At 46.3% G+C, this 26,520-nt stretch overlaps 1 protein-coding gene across 1 annotated transcript in view; it reads right to left on the bottom strand.

Moving 5' to 3' along the window:
- Positions 1 to 10,175: 10,175 nt before the first annotated feature.
- Positions 10,176 to 26,520, bottom strand: part of SUDS3 (SDS3 homolog, SIN3A corepressor complex component) — a 111,454-nt gene continuing 95,109 nt past the window's right edge. The window contains exon 14 of the mRNA XM_042961664.1: positions 10,176 to 10,296. Coding sequence (XP_042817598.1) covers positions 10,191 to 10,296 — 106 coding nt within the window. The 3' untranslated portion in view covers positions 10,176 to 10,190. The remainder of the gene's footprint in view (positions 10,297 to 26,520) is intronic.

Genomic DNA, 26,520 nt, shown 5'->3' with positions numbered 1-26,520 from the left:
TGGAGCTGACTTGGTGTGGAAGCTAAGAGAATTAAGATCTGACTGTGCCTTTATTTCTACAACATCCCACTTAATGACACAAGGGAAAAACCAAAGGCCTCGGAGGTAAATCTGGGGTCAAATCCATAATCTGCCAATTACTAACTGTGTGACCTTGAGCAAGTCACTTGGCCTCTCTGAGCCATTTCTCTCATCCATAAGAAAGGGCAATTCACATATGCACCTCGCAGGGTTGATAAGATAAGATGCATACAGTGGGCATTCATCAAACACCAGCCCCCTTTTGCATTTTCCCTACTCTCCTGAGAATTCAAGACAGAGATGACTGGAACCCTTTCCGAATACTGCCAAAGTCCTTTCACATAATATCCTCCAGCTGACTCCCTGGGTAACTGAAGACTTAAATGGGGCACTACCTAGAAACGCTTTGAGGGACTCGGAAGAAAAGGGGCGAGAGATCCGGAGGGTTATTATTACACATGGAAACGAGAGAGTCAGAGCCCACACACGCCTCTCTTATAATCAAACTGACACTGAGGTTTACAGTGCATTGAACACTGCGTTCCAGTCCAGGGAGCTAAAAATGGAAATCTGTGAAAACAGCAGCTGGGTTAAAAAGAGAGCGGGCCTGGTGTGCGAAGAGCGGGCTCCTGCGGGGGCCGAGAGCAGGAAGGACACCAGGCCCTGGACACTGGAGCTAAAGCAGCAGCGGGCTCCTGCAGGCTGGGAGGCTCTGCAGCCTTGCAGGACTCTTGAAAACGGCCAAGCCACGGCTACAGCCTGTCCTTGTGCAAGATGCCTTACTGCTTGGGTCCTCGGTTTCCCCATCTGCAAAGTGGAGATAATCTGAGGATTGTTAGAGGATTTAATCAGTTCATAAGTGAAGGCACTTCACAGAGTGCCTGGTGTATAGGAAGCTTCGATAGATGTTAGCTTATATTGCCACGGGCCTTGTTCATCCCGTATCTTAGCCTCACAAGATCATCCCCTGCCCCCAGTCTCACCTATTTCTTCCTAACTAAATCCTATCCATCCCATAAGCCTAAGTTCAAATTCCATGTTCTGATAAAACCATACAGATGCTGGGAGAGTCATTCATTCATTCATTGGGAACCAACTATGTGCTAGGAGCTGTCCTAGTAGCTGAGTCTACAGCCATGAGCAAAACAGACAAAAGTCTCTGCCCTCTTGAACTTCTATTTTAATGGCCTGTTACATTTTTCTGATTATATTAATATAATTAAACAATGGACATTTTTACATGTGTCCTTGTACCTCTTAGAATCAGCTCGTGTACTACCAGAATGCCCGTATTGATGCTTCAAACTGCAAATCTTCCTGCAAAATTGACTGCTGAACTGCTGTAGGGCAGGAAGCGCCCCATCCCTCTCCCAAACCACTCAACTGGTCCCTTTTTGGGGGGGTGGGGGAATATCTGGCTGACTTGAGAAACAAGACACTCATATTTCACACTTCTCTCTGAACTTACCCCAAGAACACCGGCTTATGCTAAAACAATCCTTTGTACAAGCTTGCCTCTCTGCCTGCGTGTCCCCCATTACTCCGCACCTCAGATGACATGTCAGCAGCCTGATCAGCCCTGCCCAGATCTCTCCCCAGAGGAAAGAGGCTGTTTTCTGTGTCTGGCACTGCCTGGCACAGGTGTGTGTCCTTTGACGGATCTGGCTTTGGGGACCTGAGGGCAGATGTTCAAAATGAACAGCACCCAACTGCCAGTAATCAACTTGGCCTTTTCTACTCACAGACCCCACGGCCCCAGGGGAAAGGAGTCTACTCACTGCTCATGCAGGAGGGGAGGCTGGGAGGCCCAAGATCTGCTGACAGATGCAAAGGAGTGTCAGAGCCGATGAACCTCAAGCCTCCTCAAGGGCGTATGCTTCATCCTCACACACAGCATAACAGAAGCCATGCAACGCACTGGGGATCAGAGGATCAGACTTCCCACCTAACACAGTGGCCACCGACTGTGGGGTGTCATTACCCTCCATGAAACTCACTTCCCTGTCTGCAAAGTGGAAACCAAACCTTCCAGCGTATCCTGAGAGGAAATGAAATACTGGTCGGGCTAGTATTTTGTAACCATCATCTGCTGTGTGACCAATACTCTCCGTGCCTCAGTTTCGTCATCTGCAACATGGGTTTAACAGCAGAACTTTGCTTGGAGATTTGTTGTGAAATAAGTGAATGAGGTCAGTAAGAAATAGGACTTTAGAGGAAGATTAAATAGGGTGACCGAGCATGGGGCACCTGGCTGGCTCATTCGGTTAAGCGCCTGACTCTTGCTTTCGGCTCAGGTCGTGATCTCACGGTTCATGAATTCAAGCTCCATGTTGGGGTCTGTGCTTGGGCTCTCTCCCTCTCTCTCTGCCCCTCCCCTGTGCTCACTCTCCCCACCCCTCAATCTCAAAATTAATAAATTAAAAAAAAAGCCCCCTGGTTTGCTCACATCTGATGAGTGGGAGTTCTTGGGATGGAAAATCCCCAGCAAACTAGGGCGAGCTGGTCACTCAAGGCTTCAATTAATTAATGCAGCGGACAGCATCTAACAAGGTCTGATAGGCATTAATTAGCTCAATGAGTGATGCTCAAGCCAATGAGATCAGAATCTAGAAGCTCTTAGACGGTTCCAACATGCAGCCGAGGTTCAGAACCATGCCTGGAGGAAGACAGAACCCCTCACACCATGGTTCTCAATGCCACCCACACACTGGAACCGCGCAGGGTATTTAAAAATTCCCCATGCTGGGTCCCCAGCCCAGAGTGAAGAAACTACAAGCTCTGGTGTGGAGTCAGGCGTCATCATTTTGTACAAGTTCCCTGCATGAACCCAATGTGCAGGCAGGGATAGGGACCCTGCTCTACAACAAAGCCATCTCTCCCCCACGGGAAGAGTCCTTGTGTGCCTACTATGTGACTTTGGGGGGCCGGTTATGTAACCAAGGCTGTTAACAAGGATGAAAGGAAAGAAGGCACCAAACACGAGGTTCAGTAAGCGGTGGGCTTGTCACTACCCGCTTTAGCAGCAAAACGAGACCACGAAGAGCCCAGACTCTGGAACCTGCCTGGATTCCAGTCCCAGCCCTGCCACGTTCCACGTGTGCGGACTTGAGAAAGCAACTCAGCCTCGCTGTCTTCATCTGTAGAATAAGGATGTTAAATTCTTGCCTCAGGGGGTTGTTATGAGGAGTGAAGGTGGGTGGCGCCCAATAAACTGAATCAGCGAGGTTAGGCATATTATTATTCCCCATCACACATTAATGAACCCATTCTGCAGATGAGAAAATGGAGGCTTAAAGAGCTTGTCCAAGTGCACCCAGCTCCTAAGCACTGGGGCCAGCAGCTGTCAGGTCAGGATCACTTACTTCTTGCGGTTTTCCACCCCGTGGCGACGCACCTCCCCTCTCCTGCTCCCCTGTGTGTATCCCCCCACCCCCCACCCCCGTGTTCTTCCCACCAATCTCAAAATTTCAAGTTCCGGTCTCTGCAGCCAGAGGGAGACACACGATGCTAATCACAGAAATGAATTCCAAATCGAAGATGCGAAAAAGACCGGTCCCTGCAGCCAGGTGAGTTTTCCAGGTGAGAGTTTCAGAGCCTGATAAGCTCACCACTTTCCCCTTCTCTGTGGAGAATCCAGACCCTGTGGATACCTGATGATGGTACATGCCAGGCCTGGTCTAAGGGCTTCACACATATAACTCATTTAATCCCCACAGGAACCCAATAAGTAGGTTGTGGTAGCAGCCCCATTTCACAGGTGAGCACACTGAGCCTCATAGAGAATTAAGAAGCCTGCTGCAGGAGCCCAAGATGTCTGACTCTGCAGTAGTGTTCTTTTTTGTTTTTTTTAAAGTTTATTTATCTTTGACAGAAGGAGAGCGTAGGGGAGGGGCAGAGAGAGTGGGAGACACAGAATCTGAAGCAGGTTCCAGGCTCTGAGCTGTCAGCACAGAGCCCCATGCGGGGCTCAAACCCACAGACCATGAGATCATGACCTGAGCCGAAGTCGGAGGCTTAATCAACTGAGCCACCTGGGCACCCCACTGCCGCAGCGTTCTTAACCTTATCCTGCCTCAATGGCAGCCAGGGATCAATCCTCAGTGGAAACAGGCCAGAAGGCAAGTCAAAAAGAGAGTGGGTGTTGACTGTTTGGGTTTTTGTTTTGCCTTTTTGCTTCTTTCGGTTTGTTTTTACTAGCTCCATAAAGAAAGCCTGGGGCCAAGAGCTAAAGGGACAAGGAAGCAGTTTCCAACATGACACAGAGAAGAGCTTTCCAACCATGAGGACAGCCCGAAAAAGAAAGGCTGCCTTGGCCATTAGGACCGTGTTGGAATTATTAAGTGCAGCCAGCCTCAGGGAGGTGGGGACTGGGGAGCAGTGGCCCTAACGTGCCAGCTTAAAACGTCTAAATGCCCTGAGCTCTGGGAAAATTACATAATTCCATTTTTAAGATTCCAGAAAACAGGCATAAAGAATGCCAACAAATCCTTTCTTCGAATATCAAATTATCTGTCTCAACAACATCAGGAAGAATGAAAAGACTCTCACCCCCCAACCCCTTTAGACTGCTCTTTGGATAGTCCAGACGTGGAAACACTTCTATTTTTCCATTCCACACACTTCCCAACTGTTCGACTTTTGGACAATGAACATGTACTACTTTTGCAGACAAAATAATATAAAAATTATTTTAAAGGGTTTGAAAGGGTATTTGTGATAGGGGAATATTTGTGATGTCATGTTAGGTGAAAAATGGCAACCTTCACAATGTAACCCTTTTTCTTTACTTTTATATACTTTAATAGCAGTTGGTGGGTGATAGTATTATGGGAGGTTTTTATTTTCTCCTTTATGCTCTCCAATATTTTTTTCCCCCTACGATCCACATGTATCAGTTGTGTAATAAAAAATAAAGGTGTTTTTGAAAAGGAGATGATCCTAGCCAAGGATAGAGCTTCCATGGTTAGCAAGGTTCGTGCAGAGGCAGGAAGATAGGGTGAGGGGGCTCGGCTTGGAGGACAGGTTGGAGATTTGAACTCACGGAATCCCTGATGCTGGGACTCTGAGGTTTCTAGAACCTGACCGGCCACGCCAAGGATGGGTGTGCCGATCAAAATGTGGAACAACAGAGAGGGATCTGAAAAAGATGCTGAGTGTGACATCACACATCCATACAGCTGGAGGGGGTCTACCTGAGAATCAGGCAAAAGAGCAGAGCTGGAAAGTTAAATCTGGGGATTTCCTTAAAGTGACCAGTGGAGCTGGATAGAAAACCCCTCGGGGAGAGAGTCCTGCCTGGCATTGCACAATCTCACTGCGTCTCAGCATCAAATGTGACAAGTAAGCCAAATCTTCTGATCATGGGGCCTGGCATCAGCAATTTTTAATTAACAGACTTTATTTTTAAGAACAGTTTCAGGTTCACAAGCAAAACTGAGCAAAAAGTACAGAGCATTTCCACACGCCCTCTGGCCACACACACAGCCACCACTACCATCAACATCCCCCACCAGAAACAGCCCATTTGTGACAGTTGATGAATCCACATTGACATCGTTATCACACAAAGCGCATAGTTTACATAAGGGTTCACTCTTGGTATTGCACGGTCTATGGTTTTGACAGATGTATAAAGACATGTACCTCAGATTCAATGCAATCCCTATCAAAACACCAACCGCATTTTTCACCGAACTAAATCCTAAAATCTGAATGGAACCACAAAAGGACCCATGCAGCCAAAGCAGTCCTGAGGCAGAACAAAACTGAAGGTATCATACGCCCAGATTTTAAACTATACTACAAAACTATGGTAATCAAAACAGTAGAGTCTAACACAAGAACACAAACAAAAAGCCAGTATGATACTGGCACATTAGCGGACACACAGATCAAAGGAAGAGAGCGCCCAGAAGTAAACCCAGGCTTATGTGGCCAATTAATCTATGAGTAGGAAGGCAAGAATATACAATGGGGAAAAGACAGTCTCTTCAACAAATGGTGCTGGGAAAACTGGCCAGCTACATGCAAAAGAATGCACCCCTTTCTTACACCATCCACAGAAATAAACTCAAAATGCATTAAAGACCTAAACGTGAGGCCTGAAACCATAAGACTCCTAGAAGAAAACATAGGCAGTAAGCTCTTTGACGTCAATCTTAGCAATACTTTTTTAGGAGTATTTCTGCAGGCAGGAACCACAGAAGTAAAAGTTTTAAAATGGGACCACATGGAGGCGCCTGGCTGGCTCAGTGGGTAGGGCATACGACTCTTAATCTCAGGGTTGTAAGTTCAAGCATCATGTTGGGCATGGAGCCTACTTGAAAGAAAGAAAGAAAGAAAGAAAGAAAGAAAGAAAGAAAGAAAGAAAGAGAGAGAGAGAGAAAGGAAGGAAGGGAGAGAGAGAGAGAGAGAGAAAAAATATGGGACTATATCAAACTAAAATGCTTTTTTTGACAAGGCAACTACAGAATGGGAGATGATATTTGTACATGACATATCTGGTAAGGGGTTAACATCCAAAATCTATAAAGAACTCATACAACTCAATATATAAAAAAAAAAAAAAAAGCAATGTAATTAAAAATGGGCAGAGGACCTGAATAGACATTTTTTCAAAGACGATATCCAGATGGCCAACAGACACATGAAAAGATGCTCATCATCACTTACCATCAGGGAAATGCAAATCAAAACCACAATGAGAGATCACATCACACCTGTGAGGATGGCTAAAATCAAAAGATAAGATGGGGTGCCTGGGTGGTTCAGTCAATTAAGCATCTGACTTCAGCTCAGGTCATGGTCTGTGAGTTCGAGCCCCATGTCGGGCTCTGTGCTGACAGCTCAGAGCCTGCAGCCTGCTTCAGATTCTGTGTCTCCCTCTGTCTCTCTGCCTCTCCCCCACTTGTGCTCTGTATCTCTCTCTCTCTCTCTCTCTCTCAAAAATAAACATTAAAAAAATAAAATCAAAAGGTAAGAAATAACAAGTATTGGCAAGGAAATGGAGAAAAGGGAACCCTCGTGCACTGTCAGCGGGAATGTAAATTGGTACAGCCAACTCTGGGAGTATGGAGGTTCCTTTAAAAATTAAAAATAGAACTACCATAGGATCCAGCAATTTACATTTTGGGTATTTATCTGAAGCAAAAGAAAATGCCAATTTGAAAGGACATATGCACTCCTATGTTCATCACACAGCATTATTTACATTAGCCAAGGTATGGAAGCAATTTAAGAGTCCATCGACAGATGAATAAAGAAGATGTGTGTGTATCACACACGTACGTACGCACACACAATGGAATATTACTCAGCCATAAAATGAAACCTTGTCATTGAATGTAGCAGATATTATGCTAAGTGAAATAAGTCAGAGAAAGAAAAGTACTGTATGATTTCACTTATATGTGGAATCTGAAAAGAAAAACAAAGGAACAAACAAAACAGATTCACAGACACAGAAAACACACTGATGGCTGCCAGAAGGGAGGAGGGTTGCAGGGATGGGCCAACAGATGCAAGAAATTAGAGGCACAGGCTTCCAGTTATAAAATAAATAAGACACAGGGATGTGACGTGCAGCACAGGGAACACAGCAATATTGTAAAAACTGTATGGTGACAGATGGCAACTATACTTACCATGGCAATCATTTCATAATGCATATAAATATCAAATCACTGTGTTGTACCCCTGAAACTAATATCATACCGTATGTCAATTATACTTCAGTAAAAAAGGAAAGACACGTATCTGCCGTTGGAGTATCACACAGAATAGTTTCCCTGCCCTAAAACTATGGGCATCAGTATTTTTTGAAACTCCCAGGTGACTCTAAGGTAGAATCAGGCTTGAGAAGCACAGCTGTAGCCAGCAAGAAGAGCGAAAACCATGAAATCCGGAAGAGAACTTGCTCTTGGAAGAGCAGGAGAAGTGAGTTTTGAAAGGGAAAGATGAATAAAGGTTATAGAGACGGCAGAACAGCGCCATCAAAACTAGGGAAAGAATTTTGAAAAGGAAAAGCTGGAACGTGCTGAGGGCGTGAAGAAAATTGAGAAGCAAGGAGAAGGAGAATGGAGAGTCATATCTGCTAGATCTTGGGTGGCCTTTGAAAGTTTGGAAGAGACAGAGTATGCCGGTGGGGTGGCACAAACTTGCTGGGGGGTGGGGTTGAGTGGGCAGTGAAATGGAGGCTGCAGATATTTTTGGAGAAGAAGGGGAAAAAAAGAATCATGGGAATAAGGTAGCCAAAAAGGAAAACACATCTCACGGAAAGGATCTTTTTTAAAGGAAATATATACAGGGGCGCCTGGGTGGCTCAGTCGGTGAAGCGTCTGACTTCGGCTCAGGTCATGATCTCACAGTTGGTGATTTTGAGCCATGCATCAGGCTCTGTGCTGACAGCTCAGAGCTGCTTCAGACAGCTGTGGAGACTGCTTCAGGTTTGTGTCTCCCTCTCTCTCTGCCCGTCCCCTGCTTGCACTCTGTCTCTGCCTCTCTCTCTCTCAAAAATAAACATTAAGAAAAAAGTATATATATAAATATAGAGAGAGATCTATCTACAATAGATAGATAAATCTGTCTACAATCTTAGAGATAGAGAGATAGATCTCTCTCTTTCTCTCTCTCTCTCTCTCTCTCTCTCTATATATATATATATATATATATATATATACACACACATATATATATATATGAACAAGATTGTAGACAAAGAATCTGTGAAGAGGCAGAGCCCCAAGATGCCCAGAAAATGGGGCAAATTCTTGGATGACACCTTGGAAGGCAGTGCCTAGAGGTATGTTGAAGAACACAGGTGGGTTCACTTGTAGGGAAAAAACCTACTCATCTGTGAATAAGAGAAGACCTTCCTTCATCCAGGTGGTTAGGAAAGGCCGGGACCTGATATTGCCACAAACCCCATCCCCAGCACAGCTACCCGTACTCAGGAGGGAACTCAAAACCCAGAGCTGCTCCCTGAGAAGCAAAGAGTTTGAAGCACATGTCGGCACCCCAACTCTGCAGACCCTGCAGCAGAGGGACAAGCCCCCACAACATCTAGCTTTGGAAACTGATGTCCCTTAGGTCCACAAGACTCCAGGTATCTGAGAACTGGCTGGTGGACCCGCCTCCCCAGGCCCAGTGCACAGGAAGCCAATGGAGAGGTGCCCAGACTTTTCTGAATGACGCTCATTTGCTCATCTCACAGAGGCGGCCTGAGGGCCACACATCTAATTTGGCACATACCTAGGGGCCTGCTGGCTGGGGGACACCGTCTTCGGCTCTGCCTCTGCCATACTCCAGAGCCCCGGTATCTCCCAGATGGAGCTTTTATGTGGTATTTCTGGCTGCCCAAGGGGACACCCCTTTATCACCTGACTCTGGAGGCCGGGAGAGCTTGCCAGCCTGGGTCCCACAGGACTATACCAATCAGAGAGAGACTCCTTGGCAGGCTCTCACCCCCAGAGCACTGCACAGACAGCAGCCAAACACACCCCAGGTCTTTCTGAGTCTTGCTTGTGCAGGAGCTCTGGCCCAGGGGCTACTGGTCTGGGACACAGCTAAGAGCCTAGGGAGGGGCTCTCAGGGAACAGAGGCTGATGGACATCATTTTTGTGCTCTCTCCCTCTGCCTCCACTAGCTGGTATCTTCTGGAAATGCTTTTTATACCCTAGTCTGGGGCCCCAATGTTCACATCTACTATGGACACACCTTTACATCACCTGATTCTGATGGCCCATGGGCTTACTGGGACTGTATATGCTGCATACCTTAACAGCTGCTACCTGAGGGTCTGGCTTCTAATCAGCCTGACTGACTCCAGGTGCAGACCAAGATTCCTGCCCTTGGGACACAGACAGGTCTCAGCACACCCTCAACTACTGGGAGCCATAAAAATAAAACAGGCTACTTGGACAATCACAGAGGTTTGAGAGATAACCAAGAGCTAGGGCAGGGTTGAATGAGAAGGTTCACCTCCTACACGAGGCCACTCCTTCAAGACTGGGAGAGGTGGCTGCTTTATCTAACGCACAGACACCAACACAGAAAGTCAAGTAAAATCAAGAAAGAAGAACATCTTCCAAATGAAGAAATAAAATAAACCCTCAGGGAAAAAAAAAACTTAATTAAACAAAGATAAGCAATTTACCTGTTCAAAGTGACAGTCATAAAGATGCATACCTGCGTGCCCTTGAGCTGGGGCTATAACCTCTCCAGAGCCCCAGTTTCCTCATCTTTACTGATTGGACATGACAGTCTCTACGCACAGGGCTGTTTGGAGAATTAAATAAGAGAAGAGCAGTAAGCATAGTGGCTGGCACATGGCTTCTACAATCAATAGTCTGGCCATTAAGCACAGATACAAGCAACTTGCAGGATAGGTTACGTTGTTGTTTCGAGGGATATCGGAGTTTCCTGTTGCCGCTGTAACAAAGTATCACGCACTTAGTGGCTTAAAACAACTCAAATTTATTATCTGACAGTTACGGAGGGAAGAAGTCCGAAATGAAACTTGGCAGGGCTAAATTCAAGGTGTCAGCAGGGTTTTATCCCTTCTGGAGGCACTAGCTTCTCGAAAAACTGCCCACATTCCTTAGGTTGTGGCCCCTTTCTCCATCTTCAAAAACGGCAGTGTAGCATCTTCTAACCTCTCTCTCTGACCTTTGCTTCCATCCCCACATCTTCTCTGACTTACCTGTCCCCTCTTATAAGGACCCTTGAGGTTACATGACATTGGGCCCACCCAGATCATCTGTAAACAATCCTCTGTATTCAAGATCCTTAACTTTACCTTATCTGCAAAGTCTCTTTTACCACTGTAAGGTAACATATTTACAGGTTTCCAGGATTGGGATGTGGATATCCTTCGGGGGCTGGGGGGAGCCCTTACTCTACCTGCCACAAGAGACAAGAAGGGAGTCCACTGGTATAATCGAATAGCCACAGCTAATCATAATACTGGGAACACTCAGCAGACTTGAGGACTGGAAGTAGCTTTAGACGGTTCAGTAGTTTGTTGAGCACTTGCTGAATGCCAGGCCCCTCCAGGGGGGACCCAGGGGCTGTTAAACAAGATGGGAAAAAGTAGGGGTGAGGCTTAGGGATCTTCCCTAGGTTACTAACCTGCCTGCTTTAAATACTGGATTGCATTTTTTAAAATATTCCACTACATTACAACATTTTTTAAAAGCTCTGATCTAGCCACATGCTCTCATTTTCATGATGAACTGAGGTCTGGGGAGATTCAGTGACTTATTGGAGAGGCAGAGGAAGATCAGCTTAGAAGGGAGAGCTCCTTCTCTTATACCCCAGCATTCAGTGAGCACTGAGCTAGACTGGTCAGTCACTGGGCAATCACCCTGGAGGGAGTGGCACACAGCGGTAAAAAACATAAACTTGAGGTGCACACGTGAGCTCAGGCCCTGCCCAGATACTTGCTGGGCAGTACATTTCTAAATGTTTGCAAGATTAAGTGAGATAATGAACAGAAAGCACTTAACACAGCACATATCCAACCACGTGGGCTGCCATTGCTGGCTAACTGGTATTATCATTATTTCTATTTCTCATCTCCCAAGCTACACTGTAAGTTCTCTGAGAGTACAGCCTGAGGTGATCTGTCTTTGTGAGACAGTGGGGTCCCTCGCTCCCTATGACCAGCTCCTATTCACCCTCAGGTCTCAGCCGAAACACCACCCCTTCCCTGGGGAAGCATCCTAGACCATCTAGAAGGCACTGGGTCTCCTATTTCATACTCTCATAGCATCCCAAATTCTCTTTTGTAGCCTTCACCCCACTTACTGTTAAACAATTATTTATGCAATAAATTTATTTGACCCCTACCGTCTCCTACAATGTGAGCTACAACACAAGCTAAGGAGTTAAGTAATGCTCCTTCCACATTCCCCAGCCTCCTTTGCAGTTAATTAGGACCAAGTGACTAATTCTGGCTCACAGGTTGAGTGCAGAAGTGAGACATGTCACTTCTGGGCTTACACACAGAAAAGCAGGTACAGTAACTCTCTAGTTATCAGCTCCCCAGCCACAGTGACTGGCAAGGTTCCATCGGCCTGGGTCCCTGAGTGACTACATGGAGGCTCATCTCTGGTTGATCCACACTGGATGAACAGCATGAATGAGGAAAAACACCTCTGTCATTGGAAGCTTCTGGGATTTCAAAGTTAACTTGTTACAGCAGCACAACATAGCCTATCCTGACCAATACACCGCTCTATTCCCAGCATTCACAGAGTGTGGGGCACATAGAAAGTGCTCCATAAATAAATATCTTTTGAATGAATGAATGAATGAATGAATGAGCCTCTGAAATAACAGGTAAAGACCAGAATACATGATATTTCCTAAGTGGTAGAAAAGGACAGCTTTCCACCACCAAACACACACACACACACACACACAGACCCACATGCATGTGCACACACATATGCACATGCACAAAAGATTAGACCACTAAAAACTGAAATACCAAGGCCCTCATCAACTAGGACAGAAGCTAGAAAAGCAGTCTCTTTGACCTTGTTGCTGCTGGACTTCGAGTCATTGTCGTGTTGTTGCAGGTCACAAAAACATTCAGTGATGCTGAGGACAATTAGGTACTCAACAGAGTGATAAAATCCACTACAACCAGAGCCATTAGTCACAGGGCATTATTTAGAAATTGTTGCAATTTATAATATTTATGAATTGATCTGCAGGAACCCATAAACATTGCTCATCAATGTAACTAATTGGCATTTATGAGCTTGTTTGGTTGGCTGATACATTCCAGTTGGTGTCATCATGGTCTTGAAGAAAAAAAAGGAACCCACACATGCTGGGGCCTTTGGCGAGGGTGTTGACATTCTGACAATTCCATTGGATTGGACAAGGAATTGAGTGAAAGTGGTCCATTTATGAAGTGAAGGAAACACCAGTATAGAAGCGAGGAAACAGCGAGCTACCACAGAGGGCAACAGGAGCCTAATCCCATTGTCTCTCCATGAGGAACCCTGAGGACAGGTGCAAAACACATCTTTTCCCTCCTCCTTACCATTCAGGTCTCAGATGGAATAGCCCATCCAAAGAAAAGGAGAGCTGGGGTATTTATACATCAACTCCCAAGAATCACTGGTTAAGGGCTGCTCTTGAAGCAGAAGGTATTAATTCCTTGACCCTCTGAACTGCTTCTCATAGACAGTTTGAATCCTGGCAGTTCTGGCATAGACATGGATCCCGGCAGGTGGCAACTGGCTGAAGCACGCTGAAAGGTAGGAGAGCTATGGGTCACTGCTGCATCCACTTCTCCTTTGATCAAAACAAAGAAACCCACATAAGCCATGGTTGCCAAGTGCCTTCACTGGGACAGGCACTGTGCAGGGGATTGGGAATAAAGTCTCAACCTTGAAAGGCATGACCCTGTCACTGCAGACTCACAGCATCTACATTATGGAGGAGACCCAGTCAACCTCAGTAGAGTGATATTGTTATAATGGAGGCCTCCAATATGCAGTGGAGAGGCATCTTGCTCAGTCTGGGTGGAACACCATGGTAGGAAAGTCTTCCAAATGGTATAAAAGGCCACCTGAGCCATGAAAATGAGTCTGAGTTGGCCATCTATACTAGGTGGTCTGTGGGAAGAGTATTCCAGACAAAGGGAACAGCATGGGCAATGGTAAGAGGCAAGAAGGAGCATCCGGGTGCGCAAGGAACTGTAAGTCCTTCAGGAGGGTCGAAAGGTAGGATGTGTGTTGGGAAATGATGGGACGGGTGGCTGGAGAAGTAAGGAAATGGTGAGAAGTGCCCAATCTGAAGGGTTTGAGATTCTGATTTGCTAATTGGTTTAGCAGGAAGTAGTCCCAAGTAATGGTGACTGGAATTAGCACAAGCTACCCAGCATCCAAACATCTGAGGGAAGGAAAGTTTGGAGGAGCAACACAGGACTGGAGTTGAGAGAGCAAATGAGCCATGTAAACTTGGCCAGGCCCTACCCCTCTTTGGGCCTCAGCTTCTCATGTGTCATCTGCAAGGTCCCATCTTTTCTTTCATTCATTCATTCATTCATTCATTCATTCAACAACTATTGGTTAAGTTCCTAGTATGAGCCAAACACAGAGGATACAGCAGTGAAAAAGTCCCACCTATCACTGAATTTACCTTCTAGGGGGAAAAAAAGCAAGCACATAAGTAATACAACTTCTGTTACAGAAAATCCTATGAAGAAGGATACAGCAGGGTCAGAAGTGATGGATGAGCAAGCCTCTCTGAGGAAGTGATATCTGATCAGAGATGTCAGCAAAGTAAAGGAGAATCCTGGGAATGCCTGGGGACAGAACATTCCAATCTTGGTGTGTCCAAGGAAAAGCAGAGAAGAGAGGAGTCTGAGAGGGAGGCAGCAGCCAGGTCGGATGGGGCCCGCTGGGCCATGGTGAGAGCCTGTGCGTTTATTTGGAGTTTGGGAGGCATGATAAAGTCAACACTAAGCGACATGCTCTGACCTGCTATTTTAAATGCTCATAGCAGTACTAGTCACAATAACCAAAAATGTCCAATACCCAATTCAGATGTCCATCATCTGATGAACGGATAAACACAATGCAGTCTCCCAGTTCAACGGAATAGGATTCAGGATAAAAGGAACAAAGCTCTGATATGTGCTCCGACACGGATGAACCTCGAACACATTACGCTAAGGGACAGAAGGCAAACACGAAAGGCCACACAGCGTGTGGCGCCGTTTATACGACTAGGCAAATCTACAGATGCAGAGAGTAGATTAGTGCTACCAGGGCCTGGGTCGGCCATGCTGTAGGGAGGAGTGGGGATGAGTTGCTCATGGGCACAGGGTCTCTTTTCAGGGTGACTCTAAAAATGTCCAGTATTGGGAGTTGAAACAAACTTTCTCTCTAACCCTTTAAAGGCCTCCAAAACGTTGCCAGTCTGTGGGCAGAGACTTTTTTTAGCCCCCTCTCCTCCACATCAAAGACACTCACTTTGGCCAGCATAAGCAAAAAAGACAAATTCATTATAGGAATATTGGGGAGTTACATGGAACTAAAAGAACAGGAAATAGCTGGGCCAAAAAGAATCTGTCTCCTCTCTCTCTCCCCTCTCCTCCCGAAACAGTTTTGTCTCTTGGGCAAAAAAAACAAAACAAAACAAAACAAAACAAAACAAAACAAAACAAAACAAAACAACATCCAGCCATGCACCGTCTTCCGTACATTACAATTTCAGATATGAAGGACTACCTTTCCTGTCTCTATTCTCGGATTCTAATGGGCCCAGCTTGGGTCTGGGGTGTATTCATCAGAGGCCAAAGGCGAGCCTCACTGCAACAACAGCTCTCTTGGTACCCCTGTGATCAGAGTACTGAATTGAGGAGGGGTAGGCTTTATTCAGAAGAAAAGTGAAATTTTCCGGAAATAAAGATTTGTTAAATGAATGACCCTGAAGACCCCTTTAAATTCGGAAAAATCTTAAGATAAAGTGTTTACGGTCGAGTGGTAATTGAGTGATTTTTAACGAGGATGTGTTCAGCCAGGGCTGGTACCACTCTACAGCCGCCAGAAGAGCAAGGCAGCATTTTGTGCCCAGCAGGGCCCAACAGAGGACTTAGGTTTGGGGACAAAGCAGACTTCTATACCCCGCATCCCAGCCCCACACGCAGAGAACACAGTGACCCCACAGGACACCCACATGAGCCTAGAGATGATGACCCCCTTGCCAGCTCAGTTGAAATGCATTTCTCCGGATCACACAGAAACGGTCCTGGATCTCATCAACACAGCTCTTGCTCGAGCCACAGATGGCAAATGGAATTCTCATCCCCGCCCCTTGCTCCCTGGCCCGGCTGCTTCCACATTCCTTGACAATAATGCTGGTTCAGACGCTGGCATTGCAGCCAACCCTTGCTAGGCACAGCAGGGTGGGCCAGGCAGAAGGAAAGCTGGCAAGGTGGGAAATAGGGGCTTTTCATTTTATGCTGGTCCCAGCAGCCTGGGAAGTGCTGTGAAAAGTGGGCAGCGAGACTGCAGCAGATGACAGAGCTTTATCAGGTAAGGGGTGGAGGGTGGGGGGCTTGGGAAAATTACAGCCCCACTTGCCAAGTCTCGGAGACACCTGTGTCTAATTTAGCATAAGGATGGTATTATGGAAAAGGGCCACCACCTTCCTCAGATGCAGGCTTTCACTCAATCTGGTCCATTCTGGCTCCTATACGTCTCCCCAGCTTGCTCTCCATCCCAACTCCACCTGCTCTGACCCAGAGAGCCGCGACTACCTCCCGAATTCTCTATTTGCTCCTCGGCCACAACAATTCATTCTCCACCCAAGGACCAGAGTGGTCTAAGTTGCAGGTCTGATGAAGCCTCCCTTCAGCTTAAAAGCCAACAGCGGCTCCCTAAAGGATAGAATCCAAAATCTTTTACGACAGCTCACAAGGGCCTTCGCAAGCTGTTCGTGCCTGTGACCCCAACAGTGTCAAGCGTCAAGGCGGGTCGGGGTGTGTAGCAGATGCACTGCTTCCCTGCGGGGTCCCCTCGCCGTCACCAAATTGGCCCAACCTCCAAGAGCCAACACCTGCTCTCATTTGCTGGACAGCTTTCTCTGGTGACCGGACTCTACTTTTGCTCACATGCATGGCAGGATGGAGGTGCCAGGGAATTAAGGACCCCTGGTCCCTACCAAGAGCAGCCCTCCAACAGTGACTAATGGTAGATGGTGTGTAAATTCCCCAGCTCCATAATCTATTGGGTGGGATAACTGAGATGCATGTTTGACACTGGCCCCTACAGTTCCCTACTTGCCCACAGTGGTAACTTCTTTGATTATGCATCTTTCCCCAGCTCCTTCCCTTCCCTCTCTCACCTTCTCATTCCTCAACTGGTATTCAGAATCACCTCCCAGATAAAGCTCTTATATTCAAATTATTATCTCTTGGTCTTGTCTGCAGAGATCCCTGAAAATTCAAGCAATTATTTTCCATAACCAGGTTATCCAGCTATGTACTTATTAGTCACTGCACCTATTAGTCGTGAATGTGCCATGTTCTCTGCAGCCTCCGGACCTTTGCACAAGCTGTTCCCTCTGCTCAGCATCCTCTCCCCTCGCCCCCCACCCAGCACCTTCTATCTCCTGAATGGATCTTACTCTACCTTGAGCTCTCTCTTCAGCTTAGGTCTACATTCTTGGGTAGAACTTCTTTGACTGCCCCTATACACGCACAAAGTTTTCATTTCCCTGGAATGTATTCCCCTTGCACACTCTTTCTTTTTCAGTTCATTCATCTCACCTGCGATTATGTGTTTGAAGCCTGTATTCCCCGCTGATATGTAAGCCCTATGAGAACAGGAACTAAATCTGTGGGATCATTTCTGTATTCCCAGGGTAGAGCATGAAATAGATGCTCAAAGAGTCACATTAATAGTGCGTTGACTTCAAAAAATTAGAAAAAGAGAGAAGGTGTAAAACTCACCCAGAAAGGGAAATGTTCAACACATGCTAATTGGGTAATCGCAGCCACCATGGCTCAGCACACACAGTGTACCAATGGTTTCACAAAGATCACCTTAATTAGCCCCCGTAAGTAGATACTGATGTTATCCCCATTTGACAAAGGGGGAGACTGAGTCAAAGAGAGTCTAAGTAACTTGCTGAAGGGCACACAGGTAACAGGGGCAGAACTGGGATTTGAACCCAGAAAGTCTGGCATCAGAGTGTGCATAACTAACCACTAAGCTCTCCCGCCTCTTACCACACTGGAGTGAGATTCCAATTATTAAGAGCTTCACAGCACCTGTATACAGAGTTTCTCCCCCTCAGAAGGCGTGAAGTGACGAAAGACAAACAGAATCAACTGGCCTGATGGCATTCATTCGCCAGACCAGATATTATATAGTACCTACTATGTGCCAGGTACAAGGACGGAGTGGTAAATAAGACAGACAGCATCACTGCCCTCCCAAGGCTTATAGGTGCTGCATGAATCAACACACAAGTAGGTCTGTAATGACCAGCTGTAAATACTGTAGACAGAAGGGATGGGAAGCACCTGACTCAAACAGGTCACAGACAACATTTAAATGAAGACCTGAAAAAAGGAGAAAAATTCAGCCACCCTGAAGGGGCGGGTAGAGAACATTCTCCACCAGACCGTGGGAAATGTTGGCTGTTATTCTAGGTGCAGTCAGAAGGCACTGGAGGGTTTCAAGGAGCTGAAGATGTGTTCTGATTTACATTTTCAAGCCTCCTCTCCAGCTGCTGCAGGGGGTGTGGGTGGCAGGGAGACAGGAGCGGGAGCAGAGACCAGCGAGGAGGCTGCTACCAGGGTTTAGGTGAGATACGGGGGCTCCAACGGGGCTGGGAGCGGGGGAGATGGAAAAGCGGGCCCTGTTCAGGATACATTTAGGGGAAAACCAAGAGCAGGGCTTAGCGACGGGTTAAGTGTAAGGGCTGAAGGAGGTGGAGGAATCTGAGCTGGTTTTCAGGAGCGGGTGATGAAATGTCTCAAGCCTGGCCCAAGCCTGGCAGCTTTCACAATTCTATCCTGACAGTTTGTCCTCAAGACGCCATCTTTCCCAAGCCCTCGCTTTCCTGAAACAACCACATTCCATAATAAGCCGTTGGGGCATTTCAGGAAAGATGGAAGGAACAAGCCTCCAAACAATAAAAGTACAAACCGCAGCTGGTAATGTTTACACACACATTATGGGCCAGGCATACGCTTCACGCAATTCCCTCAAATACCCTCTGGTAAAAAGTCTATTATTGTCACCATTTTACCGATGGAGCTTAGAGAGGTTAACTAATTATCCTAAGGGTTACACAGTGAATCAATGGCAGGGGAGGGTTCAGACTCAGGACTGGCAAATTATAAAGCCAATTCCCACCTCACTGCTCCCCATTTGGAGGACCGGTGGTGATACTTTCTTTTTGTGGGCCCTGAGTTCCTCGGGACTGCCAGTAGTTGTCTGTGAGGCCTGGGAAGATGCCTAGAGATGCCCCTGACACCTGGCTCTGAGACCACTGCCTAGAGCCATGGGGTTCCCCAATACCCCACAAACACCCCGGTTCTGTACATCCCATTAATCTCAACCCAGACTAAGGAAACCTCAACCACAATCAAACAATGGGTACCACCAAAAAGGGAGAAGAATGTGGGCCCGAAGTATCCACTGATCACACCCCTGTTCTGTCCAAGCAGCTCTCCTCCGATCTCCTGACTCATCACACTCACTCACATACATTATCTCATTCGACTGATGGGCACATACCATTCTGCCCATTCCCACAGATGAGTACAACTGAGGCTCAGCCAAGTGAAATGGCCTGCAAGTTCAGAGCCAAATTCTGAAGCCAGGGCCTCTCCGCTTAAGACCGGTAGCCTTTCCAACACTGCTCAATAAGCTTGCTGTGAAAACCTTCTTAGAAGTCTTCTTTTTATTGATTCTGTTGTACAGGCCTTTTTCCCACCTCAGTAGCAGCCAAGAACTGGAAGGGGAGGGTGGGGAAGGGAGTGACCAGGGAGACTTGAAAGCAATAAAGGGCACGGTCCCAAGGGGAACTGTGATTTGAATTAAGTAGAAATTGGTTTCCTGTTATCTTTGTAGCCACTATGTTTGCAATTCGGGACCCGACGCCCATGTATCAGGCCAAATGCTGCCACTGTTTTCTGATCAAATCTCCTTCCTAGGAAGACACCGTTAAAAAATTCTCTGTAACCTATAAGGCAGCTTAAGTGCCTCTAAAAGACCCACATTGCCGAACAAGTTCACAGAGAACTCCAACTGCAATGGAGCCAGAAAGAAGCCATGTACCACTGTGCTGGCTGGGGGTGGGGTGGGGGGCAGGTAGCAAGATAAATGCTCCAAGGCCTCTGCGGGGCCGAAAGGAAACATGATGATGCTGAGACGCCAGTCACAGGCCCTGCTGCCCTGCTTGCCTCATGACTGATATCCAGCCACTACATACAAACACAGGCATACCGGAGGGTAACCTACTGAAATCTTTCTGTGCACACTGACAAATTACCTCCTTGAATATCCCTGACAAACTCCATCTAAAACAATAAGGAAACGCATCATCTTCTCCAACAGGAAGACCATACGTAAGGAGGGCTTCAGGTCCGGTTGATTCAAAGCTACTCAAAGAGGTCTTGGATTCTTAGTCTCTCTCTGCTCTGCCATCCACAGTGCAGACTCCGTCCAGAGTCCGATGCCCGTCATCGTAAGACAGTTGTAAGGTGGTTGTGGATACCATTTGGTGTCGGTGCTTTCTTGTTTACGTCTAAGAGGAGACAGACAGAACCTCTCTCCATATTATGGACTATAAAAGCCCTTCCCGTTGGTCTATTTGGATTAGCTCAAGTTCATGTAACTATCCCAGAGCAGTAACAGTCACCAGGGAAATGCCCCCAGGGACATTTGGCAATGCTCAGAAACATTTCTAGCTGTCACACTGCGGGGGGAGATGTAGAGGCCGGGCTGCTGCTATAACATACTATAACACACAAAACAATCCTCCACAACAAAGGATTGACTATCTGGTCCAAAATGTCATTAGTGCTGACACTCAGAAGCCCTGCCTTGGATTATCCAGAGCAGGGTTGGCAAACTACAACCTGCAGGTCACAATTTGGTCCGCTGCCTGATTTTATAACTAAAGTTTTACTGGGACACAGCCACACTGTCCATGGCTGCTTCTACACTGCAGCAGAGAGCGGTCACACAACTAGTTGTGACAGAGCCCATATTCAAATCCCTACCACCAAATGCTTCAAGTATTTACTCTGGCCTTTTTCTGCAAAAGTTTGCTGATCCCTTATCTAGGTCTACCCTGAACGCTGTAGTTAGAAGAATTTGCAAACAAAATTAGGGTTTATTGAGAAGAAGGAGAAAAAATGATATTGGGAAGTAACACACAGTAACCACTACCAAGATAATTCTATTTTTAGAGGTCATACCATGGGGCACAGCTCTCTGCCGAGGCTTTTCCAACAAAACTTTATTTCCACATAAAAGACTTATTACAAAAACTGGGAACTTAGGTCTTCACAGTTCTGAAGTTGGTGAGAGGTGGCGAAACATCCAATCCCCACCACCACCACCAAAAATATCAAGATTTTCCTTCATTCAACTCCTACCACAAATAGAAATGATCATCAGGGACTGGTGGGTTCTGAGCCCACGAAGTCTGAGTCAGGCCTCTGTGGCAGGCCAAAACAATGCCGGAATCAAGGGAGAGGAAAATGGAGAAGAGGAAATTTCTGAGTCAAACAGACTACAGTTCTCCTATGAGAGGAAGTTCCTCAACAGAGAGAATCACAGGATGGATGAGGGAAGCATCTCCAGAAAAATGGCGACCTGAAAACAATCCTGTCCCATAATGCCCTGGGGTCCTTTGAGATTTTACAAAGTCTGTCCAATAAGTCCTTTTCCCTCACAAATTTAATTGGGTTTTTTGGCCCTTGGCACCAAAGGACTTCTGAGAAAGACAAGACCCCTTGGATCACTGGACACCCTTTCCAGTTCCTGCTCCCCATTGCCTCAGGGGCAGGGTAAATATTCGCCCACTGGGTTGACTGGTTCCTCTTCGCTCCTTCCATCCCAGTTACCCAGAGATTCCTGACCCACTTGGCAGGAAATTGAGCAGACCCAGAGGCCTGACAGAACATTCAAGACTTAAAAACTAAGAAACCCAGGAGGGAAAATGGTACCTGACTTTTCATAGTTATTTTAAGGGTTTCTTTTAATAGCAACTATAAATGGTTACTAGACTTGTCAAATATAAGTCAGTATCAACTCTTACAAAAGACTAAGAAGGGAAAAAACTTTTTTTAAGTGGAAAAAAATTCAAGGCCATGTCTTTCCCACCTGAGATAATGTTGCTTTCATTTTCCCTGCTCAGCCTGGTCTTTAGCCCACCACTAAACACCCTGTTCCTATTACTTTCCCATTTGATATTTTAATTGAATGAGAACCGTCATATCATGGCCAATATTCATTCCCCATCTGCTGCTTCTCCAGTCTTTTCTGGGAGCGCCTAGGGCAACACTCCTCCCTGGAACAAAATCTACTCTCTGACTTCCTCTGGAATAGATTTTCTTTCCTGAAGCCAAACCATTTGCCTCCTGGAGGCAAATCTGTCCTGGAGGTATCCCTCTGAGGGCCACCATCTGGGTTTCCAGGCTATCCTTACAGGGTGGAGGATCATGGCGTGAGCTTTTTGCCTCTGCTGTTTCCAACCCACCCTCGCCAGGCTGGGGCTCCAGGAAAGGGGGGTCCCTCCATTTGAACCACAACAAGGCAAATATCAATCAAATGATGATTCTGCATTAAACAAGCTGCAAGCAAGATCACAGTGAAGCCAAACATGTCATCAAGAACATATTCTGCACACACGTCCCAACCAAGCACTAGATTCTACAGACAGAGATGAGGAAAGTAAAGTCTGTATGCTCAAAGCAGCCAGTCTTGAACAAAGCTGTCCAGTAGAATTGAAACAGAAGCCACACTTGCAATTTGGAAGTTTCTGGTAGTCACATGAAAATAAGTGCAGTCAGTTAAGTATGGGTGGCTCAGTCAGCTAAGTGTCCAACTTCAGCTCAGGTCATGATCTCACAGTTTGTGGGTTCGAGCCCCACATCAGGCTCTGTGCTGACAGCTTAGAGCCTGGAGCTGCTTCCAATTCTGTGTCTCCCTCTCTCTCTTCCCCTCCCTTGCTCATTCATGCTCTGTCTCTCTCTCTCTCTCTCTCTCAAAAATAAGTAAATGTTAAAAACAATTTTTTTTAAAATAAGTACAAAGAAACAAGGATTGCCAGGCACTTCACATACATTATTTTCTAATTTAATCCTGACAACAAGAATATGAACCAAGAACTTTTATTTCTTCATTTCACAGATGGTAACACTGAGGACCATGGAGTAGTTAAAACTGTGCTTGGGGTCTCACATTGGTAAGTGGCATAAAGGGAATTTAAACCGGACAATTTAGTTACAAAAGCTATGCTCTTGGCATACTCAATTGTTGTAGGAAAGTTGTTATTTAGAAAGGTCAAGAAGTCTTTCTCCTTTCGTCCTTTTTTTTTTTTTTTTTTTTGAGATAGAGCAGAAGCTGATGAGCAGGTGGGGAGGGGAAGGGGGGAGGGAGAGAATCCCAAGCAGGCTCCATACCCTGTGGGACATTTCCCCCCCCCCCCCCCCCCCCGTGGCAAACATGTCAAGCCAGGGCATTAAATTCAGACCTAAGCAAATATGCTTTTATCCACAGGTTCTCTGTTTGGCCCTTGTTTATCTACAAAATACTTTCCTACCCACCTTGTATCTGTTTGTACCATCTAGTGGGGACAAGGGGAGGTTGAGTAACGAGCATGAGTCACCCCTTCCTGGGGCTTTAATCCACCCTGGTTCCAAGGAAACTCCTGTCTGATCTACAACAACCTCTCAGAAAAGGAGCCTTTCCCCAAGAGAGACAAAGGATTAAAGCAGAACGTCTTCAGGGAATCGTATATTGAGCACATATTATGTGCCCATCACTGGGCTGGATCCTGCGGTCAAAGAGAAAAAGCCAAGATGCACCCACCTCCCGCCATAGCGCTCACATTCTCTCATGGGCAGCAAAGAGTGGACGGCTGCGGTCCTGTGTGGTAAGAACCATGAGAGGGGGATGACAGGAACACACAGGCAAAGCACGTGGCCCTGCCTGGGGCATGTCAGGGAAAGGGGAGGATCAGGGTCAAGGAAAACCTTCTGGTGGAGGTGATGCCTGAGCTGAGCCTTGAAGGATGAGGGTAAAAAGGCAGGGGACAACAAGGTCAGCAAGGCATGAGGATGGAGAGACAAGCAGGGCCAGATCATGAAAGGCCTTGAGTACCCAAGTGTGAGGAGTCTGGACATTTCCTTGAAAACAATGAGGGGCTCGTGCTTCAGTTCCCACATCTCAAATGAGGGGAATAATCGTATCCACCTCATAGGGTTGTTGTGAGATTAAATGCTTGGCATAACAGTTGGTTCATATTAAATGCTCAATAAATGTTCGATGATCATAATTATTATTGAAAGGCTTGTGGAAGACTAATCACATAATATTAATTACTGTTAATATGACAACTGCCATTAATTTAACATCTATATGTGCTACAGATGGTGCTAAGCCCTTCATGTACATCACTGTCTTACTTCTAAACGTGTGTTGTTCTCTGAAACTGCATCATGCACTATGTGTCTCTCCCGCTAGAAAGAAAGCTCCGTGAGGCCAAGACCTGTTTGCCTTGCTTGCTGCTATATCCCCGGTGCCTGTAAAGGAGGCTGATGCACAAAGCAGGAGCTCCATGCGCCATTGCTGGGGGAGTAAATGATGATCCAGGTACAATAATCCAGAGAAAGAAATACTATTACCTTGATTTCACAAACTGAAGTGTAGAGAAATCATTCAGGCTGCCATGTGAACAAAAGATGCAAAACGGGAAAGGCTGGAGGCAAGGAGACCAGGGAGGAGCTGTTGCAGACATGCAGGGAAGAAAACTGGGATGAAGAGAAGTTACTAGATCAGATCACCCTGAAGAAGGTAGGTGATTAGGTGGGTAGGTGTGTGGGGAATGGACAGATGGAGGGATGGATAGATGGGTATGTAGATGGACAGGAAGGAGGATGGATGGGGAGGTGAGTACATATGTGAATGGATGGGTGGGTGATGTGATGAGTGGGTGGGTGGATACGTGGATGGGTTGATTATAAATGAGAGGAAAATAGCTCTTCAGACGTTCCTAATACACTTGCGTGAAGCATTTTATGCGTAGGATAAACATTTTTACTAACAGTAACCAGAATAAATATTAACATATTGTCCGGGTAATGATGGCAGAGTCTGTAACATCATGAGATTCAGGAAATATAACAATCCTCTCCAATATGCCTTCATACATACCAATTTTGTCCCAGACTCGTGAGCTCAATTATTCTTCCCTTTACCCCTTCAAGACAAGGCATAAAGCAGCCTTTAACCTGTCGTTCCTTCAGCTGATTCCCAAATCCAGAGTGCTGAGGCTTTAAATTATTCTGTACCTAACTTGGTTAGCAGTACCTGGGTCTACACAGGATGATCTTATTGTCAAGGCAACAGAGTTGGTCTGACCTGCCAAAGCTCCGGCTGCTGCCGTTGCTGTTCCAGAGAGGGAGGTAAAGGCAACTCAGAATGGTTTTGAAAGATGATTCCTGTCCAGTGGAGTTCAAACAGACATTCAGTCTTAAAAAAATCCCCAGTTGGGTCACTCTTCCTTATTAAAGGCAACCATGGACAGAAGAGTTGGGTCTGTACTTTCTTTTTCTTCTACCCCTCCTCCTTTCCCTGTGTCTTGAAAATAGACACACACACACACACACACACCAGAGAGCCATGTATAGGGCCAAAGGAGGCGAAATACAGTACTATAAAACAAAGCCCCACCCCAAGTCAGAACCTTCACAATCTTTCCTTGAAATTCTCCCCTGAGCAACATTACCCACTTGAGACCTGATGGTGTCTTTTTAAATAGTATTCAAGAATTCCACAGGCTTGACTAGGAAGAGTCCATATATCCCTATGGAAACTTCCTTTGGCCTATAAATTATTCAAAGTTACCCAGTGTATTAGTTTGCTAGGGTTACCATCACAAAGTACCACTTTTCCCAGTTCTGGAGGCTAAACGTCCAAAGTCAAGGTCTTCCCTTTATACCTGTCTGTGTCCTAATCTCTTCTTATAAATAAATGCACTTCGGGGCACCTGGGTCATTCAGTTGGTTGGGAGTCTGACTTCAGTTCAGGTCATGATCTCATGGTCCGTGGGTTCGAGCCCTGCATTGGGCTCTGTGCTGACAGCTCGGAGCCTTGAGCCTGCTCTTGATTCTGTGTCTCCTTCTCTCTCTGCCCCTCCCCCACTCACGCTCCCTCGCCATCTCTCAAAAATGAATAAATGTTAAAAACAATTTTTTTAAATAAATGAACACACCAGCCATATTGGATTTGGGCCCACCCCAATGACCTCATTTCACCTCAGTTACTTCCTAAAAGACCCTATGTCAAACATAGTCACATTCTCAGAGACTGGGAGTTACAACTTCAACCTATGAATGTGGGGTGTTGGAGGGTACACAATCAGCCCACGACACCCAGGGACATAAGGCGGTCCAGGGAAGCATCTTGTCTAACATTCACATCTCAATAGGGGGCAGGAGGGGAAAGAAGAGGAAGCTGTTACTCAATGGGATGGGTGCTGGTTGACTCTGTTGATTGACATCCCAAGGAGAAAATGCAACGCTATGCTGTGTCTGGCCATCCTGGGTCACTCTGCAATGGCTTCTTGTTGGGCCAGCTCCTGGACTTGGCTATCATCCCTCCACCATACCAATCTGGCTGAGTACACCACCTGTGGGCTCCCTCTTTAATTGCTCACCTAATCTCAGACCAGTGTTTTCTAGGGACAATAAGGTATGTAGGTTGAGAGGGAAAAACATTTTTAATG

This window comes from Panthera tigris, chromosome D3, assembly GCF_018350195.1.
Source record: "Panthera tigris isolate Pti1 chromosome D3, P.tigris_Pti1_mat1.1, whole genome shotgun sequence".
NCBI classification, from domain to species: domain Eukaryota; kingdom Metazoa; phylum Chordata; class Mammalia; order Carnivora; family Felidae; genus Panthera; species Panthera tigris.
Note: the sequence above shows the minus strand (reverse complement) of the source record. Positions and strands in the feature narration are given on the sequence as shown.